At 35.5% G+C, this 15,757-nt stretch overlaps 1 protein-coding gene across 1 annotated transcript; it reads left to right on the top strand.

The window, feature by feature from the left end:
* Nucleotides 1–992: 992 nt before the first annotated feature.
* Nucleotides 993–4,685, top strand: LOC126725684 (mogroside IE synthase-like). The gene is made up of 2 exons (XM_050430517.1): nucleotides 993–1,771; nucleotides 3,834–4,685. Exons 1-2 carry the CDS (start codon nucleotides 1,139–1,141, stop codon nucleotides 4,554–4,556), a joined length of 1,356 nt encoding a protein of 451 aa, XP_050286474.1. The 5' UTR covers nucleotides 993–1,138; the 3' UTR covers nucleotides 4,557–4,685.
* The last annotated feature ends 11,072 nt before the right edge of the window (nucleotides 4,686–15,757 follow it).

The following is a 15,757-nucleotide window of genomic DNA, read 5'->3' as shown; positions in this document are numbered from 1 at the left end:
AATCAATAATGTTTTTAATAGTTAAATAAGAGACCTGAGATTCAATTTCCGTCTACATCAAAAAACGAATGGTATCTTAGTATGATAATAAAGAGTTATCATCAGGAATGGACGTCAAAGATAGAAACTTTAAAAAAAAGTATTTTTCACTAATAAATTAACGGTAGGAACTAAATTGAGTATAAATTGATAATAACATAGATTAAGGGTCTGTTTAGATACGACTTATTTTGCTAAAACTGAAAATTTATTGCAGAAAGTACTATTGATAAAGGTAAAAGTTAGTTGAAATAGTACAGTGATGTTAATGAATAGTACCAAAAAAATGCAATGGGCTCATAAATAGTAATAAAAATAAACTGAATAATGTCATAATTTCATTTATAGCGTGCATTTGGATTGGGCATTTTGCCTAATCCGCGCATTCAGCTTTTTTTAGTGGATCTCATGGGTACCATTCACGTACCACCAAACTCAACAAAATACAGATCTCTAGGTAAATATAAATCCTACAACATTATTCACATTTTTAAAAATTATTTTATTATAATATTTTTAACTTTTAACAAATAAATGATATCTAAAAACACCCATAATCTGTATACAAAAAGGTGCTAAATTAACTGGTAGAAAATATTATTTATACCTTTTTATTTGAAAGAAATACTTGCGAACTGTTGACACCCGGGACTGTGACAAATAATACGGCTTTTCTGCTTTTTCATCTCATTTGTCTTATGCGTGAATGCTTGAATCAATTCTCTTATTTACTTTTTCTTTTTCTTTTTGATGAATGAGTACATTCACAACATGTCAATGATATCAAACAGAATGATTGCTTTTGTTTAAAAAGACTCAAGACTAAATACCATTCTCAAAAGACTCAAAATCATGACAATTCTAACGTTGATCCATGCAATCCTGATTTATAAGTAATATATGTAAAATCAAAAGTGAGTGCGCCACGTAATGGCACAAACATACAGGACACTTACCATTGTCTAATTGATCAGTCCTACACCTAATCACTGACAGCATTGAACAATGTATGTACTTTCCTACAAGGAAACCATCAGTTCTTCACACTCACAGTCAGCATTTCTCCTCGAATTCAACTTCATCAGAGTGTTAAAAGAAAATGGAGAGGAAAATTCATATCCTGGTGATTCCTTATCCCCTACAGGGTCACATAAACCCAATGCTGCAACTCTCCAAGCGCCTAGCTTCAAAGGGTCCTAGAGTCACATTCATCGCTACTAGTCGTATTAGCAAGTCTATACAAGCCCATGAAAGCACTTCTATCAACTTTGAGACCATCTCTGATGGCTCTGAGGAAGTCCAAGATTTGGAAACCATAGATGAAAAACTCAAGCGTTTCAAGTCTAAAGTCTCACAAGACTTACCAAAGCTCATTGAGAAACATAATAGCTCCAAATACCCTCCAAAGTTTCTTGTGTATGACTCAATTCTGCCATGGGCTTTAAACGTAGCTCGACAATCTGGACTAGATGGAGCTCCATTTTTCACTCAGTCATGTGTGGTTAATGCCATCTATTACCATGCACATCAAGGAACACTTCAGATGCCCTTAGAAGAAGGGTCTTCAATATCATTGCCCTCGATCCCATCTCTAGGGATCAATGATATGCCTTTGGTTTTTCGTGATATGGAATCGTACCCAGGTGAGTTAAATGTTGTGGTGAATCAATTCTCAAATTTCCAGGAAGCGAATTGGCTCTTTTGTAACACTTTCGACGAGTTGGAAGATGAGGTAGGTTCACTAATCCATGTATCAATGTCATATATTCAAATTCAATCTTTTTTTATTTTTTTATTTTAAAGAGTCATATATTCAAAGCTTATTAAGATTCCTATATAAAAAATTAAAAAATAAAAAAATCTTACGAATATTATTTGCATTTTGCAAAATATTTTTGTCTATTTAACGTAAGAATTTATTCTATTTTACTTACACGTTCAATTTTTTTTAATACTTTAGGTATGGTATCAATTTTACAATATATTTTATTAAAATATTAATTTTTAAAAATATTTTTAATTTTTTTACTTAATAACCATCCTTTACTTTATATATATATATATATATATGTAAAATAACTATTGTCAGTAAGAATTTATTCTATTTTACTTACACATTCTTTTCTTTTTTCTTTTTTAAGAATTTTGCTAATATGTGCTCTAATGATTTTCTTTTTTAGAAAAAATTTTCTCCGAAATTGAAAAAATATTGACAGTTTTTTCAATTTTCGAGAAAATGTTTCCAAAAATAGATAACTTAATGTGTGTCCTTATGACACACATTAACTGGGCCCTTTTTTAAATACTTAGTTTATGTTATCTATTTTATACTATATTTTATTAAAATATTAATTTTAAAAAAATATTTTTAATTTTTTTTATATAATAACCATCATATACTTTTTTTTTATAATATAAATGTAAAATAAATATTATTAGTATAAATTTATACAACTTGCGTGATAATAATATATTTTCTTACTACTTTGCATGGACCGATAATGATGTAAATGAATTTTGAACTTAATTAACTAAAATATGGTATGTTTTCCTTTTTATTATACAGGCTTGGTAATTGCCAAAGTAGAAATAAATATTTAAAATATTAATATCTTTATCTTTTTTTTTAAAAAAAACAATCAATTTTCTTAATATTATGGAGCGGTTTGGTATGATAATTTAAGTAACACTTTTAAGTTTTTAAACAATATTACACGTATTTTCACGTTCTTTTCACCCAAACATATTTTTAAAAAATACAAACATAGTTACCAAACGCCTTATATTATTCATTATCTTTAGGAGCCTTTAAATTAGAATACCCTTCCAAAAATATATAAGCAACTCTCTTTTGTAAATGCTACTTTTCTCTTCTAATAATAATAATCTATTTTCTCATTGTATTTATAGATATTTTCAATCAATAGTTGTGAGTGGTGAGATCCGAATCTTAAATGTATCTATTTAAAATATCTGGAGATGCTAATTCAGCTGTAAAACTCTTGGTGGTTTTGAGTTAGAGATACATGAATACAGACTTTTTTTCTTTTTCTTTTTGTTTTGTTTTGTTATCCATAAACAAAAGATGGTTTTTCATGTAGTGTAGTTATTTCTATATTTTCTTATATTATATTGTATTTATTAAGGCATATAAAAGTGACTTTTTATTTAGTTATTTTAAATAAATTGATTTGTATACATTTTTATTTTTATATTTTATAAAAATGTTATTATATTTTAATGTGCAATATTGTTTAATTTATTTAACCATTGATTTAAAATATTTAAGTATTTTTAACCGTGCTTGATATAATTTAAAATATAATTACACATGACTTAACCAAATAAAATATTGGCCTTGAATCCTATAAGACTGACTTGATGAAATTTTTTATATATAGGAAACATATATATAGGATCCGTTTAGAATCTACTTGTTTTGCTGAAATTAAAAATTTTTTGTTGAAAATATTGTAAATAAATATAAAAATGAGTTGAAATAGTAAAATGAGATCCATAAGTAGTAGAAAAAATAAACTAAATAATAAAATAAGTTGACTTTTTTATTCAGAGCAAAACAGTTGCGTGCGGGTGGTTCTCTTTAAGCATAAATTATATGGGTGTTTGTGCTTGTGTGTGGTCATTTTTGTCCAATAAAAATAATGGAACGATAAAAGAATGCAATCCACTTCTTCATCATCATCATCCTAATTATTATTTTAAATATTTTTTTACCTTATATTCTATTACACATGTATGCTTCTACTTTCTAATTACCTTTAGTTAATATTCAGGTAATAAATTGGATGACAAGCCGGTGGCATTTTAAAACAATTGGACCAGCTATTCCATCAATTTATTTAGACAAGCGATTGGAAGATGACAAAGAATATGGCCTTAACCTCTTCAAGCCCAGTATGGACACATGCATGAAATGGCTAGACACAAAGAAAATTGGCTCGGTCGTTTATATCTCATTTGGAAGCATGGCAGCCCTTGGAGAAGAGCAAATGGTGGAGATAACGTCCGGCCTAAAGAATAGCAATTGCTACTTTTTGTGGGTTGTTAGAGAATCTGAATGTAAAAAGCTTCCCAGTAATTTTTTACAAGAAATAGTAGAGAAGGGGCTAGTTGTGAGTTGGTGCCCTCAACTAGAAGTATTGGCTCACAAAGCCATTGGATGCTTCATGACTCATTGTGGATGGAACTCGACACTTGAAGCGTTGAGCTTAGGAGTGCCAATGATTGCGATGCCACAATGGATGGATCAAACAACTAATGCAAAGTACATTATGGACGTGTGGAAGGTAGGGGTTAGGATTAAAGTGGATGAAAAAGGCATTGTTACCAAAGAAGAAATAGAACTATGCATAAGGGAGGTAATTGGGGGAGATAGAGGAAAGGAGATGAAAAGGAATTTAATGAAATGGATGGAATTAGCTAAAGAGGCAGTAGATAAAGATGGAAGTTCAGATAAGAATATAGATGAATTTGTGGCAAAAATTTCACATTCGTAATGTCAATGTAAGCAGTAACTCTTCATTCAAATAATGTGAAGAAGAAATACATGATTTGCCCTAAAACTTCTTTTAAAGTTATGTGATTGCACCATTTATTAAGGACGTACGTTGGATCATCTTCTCTTTTTTTCTTTTTTCTTTTTTGTAACCTTCTTGTAACAAAACAATAACTTGATATAAAAATAAATAAAGGATTTTGAGAATGAAATTGCCCTGCAATAGGTACCTACCCAAAAAAAAAAAAAAACATAAGACCTAAGCTAATTCAGAAAATGTGTTAACTGACAATGAGACATTTCAGGTTATTACAACTACGGATTGAATCATTCGACTTACCGATGCCAATTAACAATACAATGTGTAAAATATTGTATCACATACTTTGTTGATTTGCCTACCGATTTTTGTAATTATCATTTCACATTTGTGATATACACGCTCTATACACACAATTTGTAAAATAATTTACCAAAAAAAAAAAAAAAATTTAAAATATAAATACCATGCATATAGGGTTTGTTTTTTGGGAGTGTGAGACTATCACGGTCCCAAATTATTTTAATCATATCAATTAAAATACAACAAAATATAATTTAAGTTAAAAAAAAAAAATCTAAATTGAAACAAAATCAATCAAATTAAGACACAGAAGTAAAAATTAGAATAGAACCTTTCAAGGTAAAGGTAAGAAAATTATGTTCTCTTTAAGAATATTCAAGTTCTTAAGTTCTCTATGGTTACCAATCCCATGAGAGTCGGTCTCTTAGATCTGATTGGGGATTTCTGTGGTTTTGAAGTATTTCTTGTACAACGACAGTTAGAGATTGGAACGAATAATTCAAATGGAATTTATTTAACTTCGTTAGTATAGGTGGTGTCTTTTGGAAAGACAAATTATGTTGGTTTGGAATTTACTGAAACGGTGAGTAGAAGGGTAAAGAAATAAAGAAGAAAGAGGAGAAGGAGAATGACGTTTTTGGGTATTGGGTTTGATTTTCACAATTGCCTTTTTTTTTATTTTTTTTAGCTGAAATTTTTGGGTTAGAATGGCTTTTTTTTTTTTTTTTTTTTTTTTTTTAATAATGTTGCTGTGTAAAAATGTAGAGCTTCAAAGGCTTCAGTTATATATATATATATATATATATATATATAAGAATACTCACTTATCCATATATATGTTTTCTGAGTAACACAGCTGGGTAAATAGCAAAAAGATCTTCTAATTGCACAACTTTGCTCACCTCCTCTCTACTGCAATTACCAATTGTACAAATCAAAATTTCAACAAAGATTTGCACTTTTTCGTTTCCAAACAAATGAGGAAAATACTTGTTACAAAATTCATAACCCACATCACATTATTAAATAAAAATGGCAATGCAATGCAATGCAAACAATCATATGAGAAATGTGAGTGTAATTATTGTCGATAATTGATGTTATTGCCAAATGGCAATAATTATTTGGCTTATCTAGCTTATAAAAATAACGTTCTCTGTGAGGCAAGTGGGTACCCTCTCTCTCACTGTAGCATAGTTTTTTCCTTTCTCTTTGAGAAGGAAGTGTCGTTCTCCCTAGTAAATATTTACTAGGTGGGAGTAGTGTTGGTTGGTGTTGTTGTGGTACCCACCCCAGTGTGATATGGAGGAACTTGAGCTGAGATGGTAGAAGCTTTCATTGTTGGAGGCAGAGGGGAAGAAACATGATCTCTCAAAGGAAAAAAAGATTGCAGAATACGTCCTTGCCGCGAAGTTCTTCACTCGGAGATCGATCAACGTAGAGGCAGTGGCTAGGACTTTCCGCCCTCTGTGGCGTACAAAACGGAACTTTGAAGTAAGCATGGCGATAACGTGGTACTGATAACGTTTGAATGGGAGGTTGATGCGGAGAAAGTCATCCAAGGCGGGCCTTGGGTGTTCGATAGACATTTGGTGGTGCTATAGAGGTATGACGGTACAACTCCGATTAACGAACTCAACTTTGACAGAACAACATTTTGGGTCCAGATTCACAACTTACCATTCTCCTTGATGACGATAGAAGCGGCGATCAGTCTTGGGGTAACGATGGGTATTGTCTCAAAACCAAAAGATGAAGCCGAGATAAGAGGAGGACAGTTTATGAGAGTGCGAGTTGCAGTAGATGTTACGAAACCGTTGTGTCGGGGCAGAACGATTACATGGGACCAGGGGAGAGATAGGTGGGTTTATTTCTTGTACAAACAGTTGCCAAACTTATGTTATTGGTGCTGCTTTCTCTCTCACGATGATAAGGAATGCGTGGTGTGGCTCAGCAGCAAGGGAAGTCTATCGAAGGAGGAGTAACAATTCGGACCATGGCTCCGAGCTCCTCAGTTCAACCTGGCGAGGAAAGCCATTGTTGAAGTGCAAGGCTTCGAAAGCCTTGGAATGAACCAAAATTTACCATCCAGAATAGAGGAACATGTGTCGGATTAGCATGTGGAGTTCATATCGGGTCCTAAGATGGCTGGAGATGTTATTACCGTTGAAGCTGAAGTGCACGGGGAAGATCCAAGCAAGACGATGTCCATGGAGGTTGTGAGTAGCGGCAGTACACAGGGGCGTGACAGACACATGCTTGACTCTGGGACAACTTGCCCACAAAAGCAAATCCCAAATTTTGAGGCGAGATTAAAGGACATTGATGAGGCAATCAATTCAGAGCCTGAAATTTCGAAACCAAACGTACAAAATCCGGTCCATTCACTAGCTATGATTGGAAAGTATCAGAATGATGGGATAAATGCAGGAGTAACGGAAGATTTGGGAGTGTACTTGCAGAATTTGAATAAGGTGGAAGACAAGTTGACTTTTCAAATATCTAGAATGAACCGGCGAAATTTGCCAAACAGTACAAATTCTGAAAAATTTCAGTCGGACAGTATGCGTTCAAACTAATTTCGTTAGTTAGACTCTTTTTGAAAATCAATTTTCTCAAACTCGACTTCCAGGCAAAATCAGTGCCCTCTCCTACAAATATTTAAACTGACGTGGAATTAAATAATGAAAAAAAAGGCACCAGAAAGTCGAGTATACTGTACTCGACTTCCATGAAAGTCGAGTATGTTACACTCGACTTTCAGGTGCAGTAAAAAATGACCACCTTAGCACGGTAAACTTGAAAGTCGAGTATATGGAACTCGGCTTTCACTGAAAGTCGAGTATACCATACTCGACTTCCAGTAAATCCCAGCACCAACCCCACCTAGCTCAATTATGTGAGCACGGTAAAAATCTATTTAAATGGAACTCGAGTCTATCAAACTCGAGTTCCAATAAATTTCACAACCATCCCCATCTCAGATTACTTATACACTCAACTCTCACTTTCCACTTAAACTCTCACTTCTCACAGCTCCCACGCCAAAACACCTTTCACACACATTGATCTACAAATTAAAAAGCTTTTCTTCTTCTACAAATCACATTGATCATTCTACAAATTAAAGCTTTTCTTCTTCTTCAAAGGTAAATATTCAAACCTTTTTATTTATTTATTATTTTTTTGTTAGACCTGACTATATATATTCAAACCTTTTACATTTGGTAGATATATATATATATATATATATATACATATACACACATACCACTTTTATATTGTTGATGAGTAATGTGTATAGTAATTTATTATCATTATTATTATTGTTTTTTGCATTTGTTATTTGTGGTTTGTAATGGGTTGTTAGTTGCAATGTGTAACATGTACAAATTTTTTAATGGGTAACATTTTATTTATTGTAAGGTTGAATTTATTCAACCATCTAATTGGCTTTATTCTGTGCCAAATTTGCTTGTATTTCAGCATTTAGTAACCCTGTATTTAGGTGGGTTTGATGTAAGGGTAGTGAGTGAGATAGAGTGAAATTTGCTCAAGAGTGTGCAAGAAAACAGAGACTCGCGGGTGACTCGCGGCTGCAAGCCGCCAGACGCAGCACACGTGCCAAGCATGTCGGAAGGTGAACAGTTATGCTAGCTGGAGCACTACAGGACAAAACAGGACAACTGTCCATACGGTTATCTCGCGACTGGATCTCGTGACTTAGTCAAGCCGCGAGGTCAAACCGCGAGCCACCCTTGTTTTGTAAAACTTGACGTTTCACATTCCTCTCCCATTCCAGTATAAATACCCCTTTTACCCACAAATGTAAGAGAGTTTCCAGAGAGAATTTTGAGAGAGAAACCTTAAAGAAAAACAAGATTGATTCACCCACAATCTATACATTAGAGTCTCTTCAAATTCCTCAACTCTCTTTCTCTCCATTGTCAAATCCTTGAGAGGCATTTTACCAAACCTTGTTCTCACCATAATCATCACTGTGAGAGAGCTGTTTGGATTTCTGGGAAGCAATTAGGAAGGAACCAATCTTCATTGGTTGATGCTACAGTCTAGTAGCGGAATTCGGGAAGCTAGAAAAGAAAAAGGTTTGGCACAACCTCGTTGGAACAAGAAACTTGGAGGGCTTAGGTGCACTGGGTAAATTAGGCTTGGAGGGTCTATTGTTGTCCATGTATCTCAACTATATTTTCTAGTGGATTGTTTACTGCTTGGAGGGCGGCAGAGAGGTTTTACGTCGAGGGCTTCGGTTTCCTCTTCGATAACACATCGCGTGTTGTTTTTGTATTTGCATCTTTCTTCCCTTTATCTTTGCCTTTTATTTTCTGCTGTGAATGTGATTTTACTTGGCTTAGATTGTTTACCAATTCTGTATTAAGCTTTTGTTCATGTTCCGCACATTAATTGTTTGATATAAAGTTTGTCTTGGTAAGTTGTAATTTGGGGGTCTAAACGTTCAAGGGTGTTTATACACATATTTGAACTTTCAATTGGTATCAGAGCGGGTACACTCTTATTGGTTTCAGTACCATTGTGTGATCCTTGACTTCCTTTTGAGATGGATCGGTCTCAATCCCTAAATGCACCTCCATATTTTGATGGTAGTAATTATGCTTTTTGGAAGCTTCGCATGAGAGCTTTTCTGTGTTCTATTGATGAATCTATTTGGGATGTTGTTGAGATTGGTTGGACCAGACCTGAGGCAGCCAAATCCACATGGGATAAGGCAGTACTTGCTGCATCTAATGCTAACAGTAAAGCACTCAATGCTATTTTCTGTAGTTTGTCTCCAGATGAATTTCACAGGATTTCTCACATTACCGTTGCCAAAGATGCATGGGAGATTTTGGAAACCACCTACGAAGGCACGAAGAAAGTGAAAGACACCAAGTTGCAAATGCTGACCACTCGGTTTGAGGAGCTCAAAATGAGTGAGGATGAGTCCTTTGACTCTTTCTATGGGAAGCTAAATGAGGTGGTTGTCAGCAAGTTCAATTTGGGGGAGAAAACGGAGGATTCTAAAATTGTAAGGAAGATCCTTCGATCATTGCCGGAAAGTTTTTGTGCTAAAGTGACAGCGATTGAAGAGAGCAAGGACCTTGATGACATCAAAGTCCAGGAGCTGGTTGGTTCTCTTCAGACTTATGAGATGTCGTTGCCAAATCAACGGAAGAGTAAATCTCTTGTTCTTAAGACCATTAATGAGAAGGTGGAAGATCAAGACTTATTGGAAGAAGATGTGGTTGACAAAGATGTTGCATACCTTGTCAAAAATTTCAGAAAATTCTTGAAATTCAAAAATAATGGCAAATTTGGTGATAAAGGAAAATTCCAAAGTTCAGGAAGGGAGAAAAAGGAATTCAAAAGGAAAGATGGAAAAGAATCCCAACCTACACAAGGTGTCACTTGTTTCGAATGTAACGGACATGGATACTTTAAGAAGGAATGTCCGAATTATTTGAAATCGAAAGGCAAAGTGTATGCCACGACATTGAGTGACTCGGATTCATCTGACTCAGAATCTGAAGAAAGCTGTGATGGAGAGGGGAACTACTCAGCTTTTATGACTATTGCTCATGTTGAGTCTTCAGACGAGTTGAATCTGCTTGTACGAGACCTTGGAGAACATAGTGATGAAGAATCACTGGGAATTGTAGAAGAATCAGATGCTGAAGAAGATGAAAGCACAGCCAATCTTCAAGAGAATTATAACTCACTCTTGGAGAAGTCGGGTGAGTACACAAGGGTGGCCAAGGCTGCTGTGAGAAAAATGAAGAAGGTAGAGGAGGATTACAAAAGTCTCCTAATCCGATATAGGGAGGCCAAATGTGAGATAGAAACATTGAATGGTGAGCTGTCCGAAACTTACACAAAAGTGAGATTTCTTGAGTAAGAGGTTGTGCAAGCAAATGCTAAAATAGAGAGAGTCACTACCAAGAAGCTAGATGATGTTATTTCATCTCAAAAGAGCTTTTCAGACAAATCCGAGTTAGGATATACTGGAGGAAGTAGCTTATCTGGAAATGTCACTAAAGAAGTGAAGTTTATAAAGGCCAAAGAATCAACCGATGTCGGTCCTACTGCTGAGAAGCCCAAAATCGAGGAGAAGAGAAATGTGGAGAACCAACGGGTGTTGAATCCCCGAATCAGTATGTGGGCAGGTTTGAATCTCGTGCCAAGTCTCGTCCACGACCACAAAGAGGTCCTAGATCAACCTATGTGTGTCATCATTGCGGACTTCAAGGGCATACTCAACCAAATTGCCAAAAGCTGAGAGCAAAAATTAGTGCAACTCCTCAAAGGTCAGGAGGACCTAGAAATGATAGAAGAAATTGGGCAGGTGAACAATCTAGAGATCAGAATGGTGATCCCGGAATGATGAACGTGATGAAGATGATTGGTGCATTCACCAACTGCTTGGAAAGCTTCTCACGAAGGTTTGAAAGCCCTAAATCCTGTACCCAATCCTATAAGGAAATCACCCCAAACGCAAGTGACGTGTGGGTGAAAAAGGGTACTTATGCATAAGCATTACAACATGTCCATGCATTAATACTTCCTATGCTTTGTGACGATGTTTGTTTGTTTGCTTGGTGTTTTTGCTGTTGATTGGTTTGCTTGTCTACTTGTGCATATTTTTAATTTATTTCGTTTTTGATCAATCTTTTTCTTCTAGTGTCAAAAATCCAAAAATCACATAAAAATTAGAAAATCAAAAAGTTTGATTGACATTGTTGAGCTTTTGTCTCAAAACTTGTTTTGCCTTGTACCTTTGTGCTAATGGCTTTATGCATTTTCGAGCATTGCTTGTCTCTTTGCACTCATATCTCTGTGGGAGAAATCTTGAAATCTATGTGATTGTTGTAAATAGATCTTCAAACTTGTCATGAATGATTAGTGAATTGTTATGTTGATCTTGAGACATGCATAGACTTGTGTCTATATATCTTCCTACTCTTTATTTTTTTTTGCTAAAAAGAGCTCACCAAATGTAAATCTCCAAATGAAAAGAGATATTGAGCTGCAAAAGCCTGTCGCACATTCTAGTATTTGACTAGGAAAAAAAGTAAGCGACATTATTTTAAAGAGAATGTTTATTCAAAAAGCCAAAGGCTTGTTCATTACAGTGAAATATCAAATATCACTCTTACAATGAGAGGTGACTGTCTCAAAAGATCAAAATGATCAAATGTTATGTTTGAATGTGGAGTCAAATGTAAAGTTCCAAGATATGTTATCAAGTTTTGTGGGAGGTCATATATACATATTTCTATAATTGAGATGGGTCACATGATCTAGTGCTAATCGTGTATGCCTTGGTTGAATTGATCATTGAAACTTCACATTAGACTAAGGACTATCTCATTAGTGATATCCACACACAACACACAAGTTTATGTTCAATAAATGCCATATTCATTTGTGTGATTGTACTTGATGAAATGTGTTTTCACATGCTCAATCTTTGTTAATTCAAACACAAAAAGATTTTTGAGTGTTTTTAGGTATTTTTGGAAAGTATTTTGTTTAAAAATCTGAAAATTTCAAAAACCCAGTTTTGCCCTGTTTTGGCGGCTCAGTCGCGGGTAAGTCAAGTCGTGTGCCTCAGTCGTGTCTTCGCGGGTCATTTTTGGCGACTTATTCGCGAGTGGAAGGTCCAGTCGCGAGGGTTACTCAGAGATTTTCGCGGCTCATCTCGCGACTCACTCGCGGATAGACTTTCCAGTCGCGAAAAACACTTAGAAAATTTTTTTCAAACTTTTGTCTTTGTGTGTTTTGGCGGCTTGAATTGGTGACTTGTTGGAGACTCTCTTCAGTCGCGAAAAACGCGTGTTTGGCAAAAATAGGAGCAGTTTTTAAATCTTTTTCAGTTTTTCCCTCGAACTTTTGTGACTGTTCATCTTCTCTCTAAACTGTCTCCTTCCCAAACACTCCATGTACCCTTTTTTCAAACCTCATTGGTGTTTCATTTCTTATCCAAATCATTAAGAAAAGGTATGGGTTTTGTTTTCCTCGTCTCATTTTCCCTATTTCAGGATGTTTTTATTACCATTTGGATTGATATTGTGTTCGTATCTGTCCTCTCTTTGTGTGTTGGGTATGACTTGTTATGTTTGCTGTTGATTTCATCCGTTTTCATGTTGAGTGGTCACAATGTGCTTTTTCATTGTTCTGATATTTGCCTGTTGTTGATTCTGAAAATCTTTTGTTAAATGGGTTTGGTATTTATATGACTTGCTTTTTTCACTTGTTTGTGTGTTGATGTTGGTTTACGGCATTGGCTTACTGTGCTTTTATGTTAACATAATGTGTGGATGTTGGCATCTTGCAAGTATTCATTTACAACAATTTTTCTTCTGAATGTTGTGTTTCACAGCCATGTGCTCTAGTTTGGGTGCTCTGTTACTTCATTTTGAAAATTTTTCCCATGTTCATATCTTATGTGGCATGTTTTATTATATCTGTTCTTAATGTTCGAATGCTGTATTTGTTTGCATATCATGGTCATGGTAAACTATCTTATTGACAGTTCTGTTTGATCTTTGTCTCTCTATGCCTTTTTGCTCTATCACCATTTTGCTGCACCTGTCATTTTGTGCACCTTAGTATTGTTGGAAGTTTGGTTGGGTCTGCACTATCTTCAGTTTGAATTTATGTATTGAAATCTCTGTTTTTCACTTCTTTTAGCATCGAATCATGTTGATACTTATCTTGTGTGGTACTGTTGTTGGTTCTTTGCTGTGGGACTATTCTCTTGTAGATGTCTCGTCGATCTTCCAGGGGTAAAGACATTGTTGCTGACGATCCAACAACACCAGTTGCTAAAAGGACTCGACTATCATCACAGGCATCTCAAGACCCCAATGAGGAGAGGTTCAGAACTCCGCTTACCTCACACATCTACTCAAACATCTTTGACAAGTCAACTCCCATAATGGAACGGGTGGTGGAGTTTAACACCTTAGGGGCCACTTTCATCCCTCGAATCTTTGAGAAACGAGATTGGGCAAACTTGTTTGGGAACTTTGACGATCCAATGGACGAATTGGTCAAAGAATGCTTCTCCAATGCAACTGATCTTGGAGCTGAACTTATTTTCTGGGTTAGAGGAAAAGAGTTTGGTATTTCCCCAAACTCCATCGTAGATCTTCTCGGCATCACTAGACCTCAGAATGTGGATCTAACTCCGTACGATGATCGAACTCCAGAGGTTGAAGAAATTCTACAAATCCTAGGATCCGATCATGAAGTATCCAATATAGGAACATCCATCAGCACCGCAAAGTTTGCACTAGAGCTGACCACATTGAAGTTGATCATGTTCACTAATCTCTACCCACTGTCCAACACTACATTCATCAATCTTGGGAGAGCTCTATTCCTTTGTGATCTTATTACAGGAGCCCCCATTGATATATGTGCTCACATCTATTACACCTTGAGAAAGACCGCGGTTCGAACTGCAGCTCGAGGAATTATTCCATTTTGCAGTCTCATCATGAAGCTCATTCTTCGTGAAGGCATTGTTCCTCCTACTGATGGCAAAATGTTGACCCGTCAGCGTCCTATTTCCATGTACACTCTTCAAGCTAGCAGAAGTCACTCCTCTAAAACACCAAAGAGTGCACACATCTTTCCGGTTACTCCATCTGCCCCTGAGTCAGAGACACCTGCACATACCACATCTACTTCGCATGCTGTTCCTGAAGTTCCACAAGCTAGTACTCCGTAAGCACAGACTGCTTCTCATACTGATAGAGTGGGCAGTTACTTGAGCATATTCAGAAACGCATTGATGAGATTATGGCACTTCTCTACTCCACAAACAATCATGTCCAAATGCGTCTCGAGACTATGGAGAATCAGCTAGACGCTATTCAACGAAAGTTGGACGACAGCCTTTAGCTATTCGTGCCAAAAAGGGGGAGAGCATTCAGCAAGGGGGAGAAAGTTCAAAGGGAAGTGTGCATAGTGATAGGGGGAGTACACACATACTTTTGACATATTTTTGTTTTAAGTCTTATCCTCTAAACTTATAGGTTTATGTTTTGGATTTTTAATGTTTATATGGGTTTGATACACTGTGGTTTTGGTGTATATTTGTTTCCAACTCATAACTTATACTCTTGGTTTAATCTTTTATATATTTTGTTGATGTTATTCAGAATATTGTGTGTTTGTACCCATGTGCTTTTGTAAGCTTTTAGAGTTAATGTTTTATGCATATTTTGTAGGCTTTATGGTATGTACCTTGCTTAATGCAGCCTTTATACTATGTTGAAATCAGTACTTTAATCTAAATGTCTTGCATTTTGATTTATGTACTGTCACTCTTGTGCCCTTGTAGGATTGTTCCTAGATGCATATACCATGTGTATTATGCATTGGTTAAGTGTTGAGCATACAAGTATCTTGCCTTGTGCTTGTTAGCTTGTATGTCCTTGTGTTCATTCCAAGTGTGAATGAGCATTGTGGTCACTACCTTGTAGTGATTACTTGGTTGATCAAGCTATGGTTTGTTTCTTAACTCCATCTTTGCTTGATCACATATTGCCTGTTTCATATGCATTTCACGATTTTCTGCTTAACAATGATCATGGTGTATTGTTGTGTTTCAGGAGTCTTATGTTCATATGATTCAAGTGCTTCACAGCTTCTAGAGTTAAGTGTGAGTGAGTTTTGTTCAACTGTTCCCAACTCACATGTTAAGTCTAGAGTCTGTTTTAGGGTTTTGTCACGGAATAGCCAAAGGGGGAGATTGTAAGGTTGAATTTATTCAACCATCTAATTGGATTTATTCCATGCCAAATTTGCTTGTATTTCAGCATTTAGTAACCCTG

Source organism: Quercus robur, chromosome 5, assembly GCF_932294415.1.
Source record: "Quercus robur chromosome 5, dhQueRobu3.1, whole genome shotgun sequence".
Lineage (NCBI taxonomy): Eukaryota > Viridiplantae > Streptophyta > Magnoliopsida > Fagales > Fagaceae > Quercus > Quercus robur.
This window is presented reverse-complemented; position numbering and strand designations above follow the sequence as displayed.

Coding starts and splice junctions, on each gene's coding strand:
- LOC126725684 (XM_050430517.1), top strand. CDS start 1,139: ATGGAGAGGAAAATTCATATCCTGGTGATTCCTTATCCCCTACAGGGT. Junction 1,772..3,833: donor TCGACGAGTTGGAAGATGAG/GTAGGTTCACTA, acceptor GTTAATATTCAG/GTAATAAATTGGATGACAAG.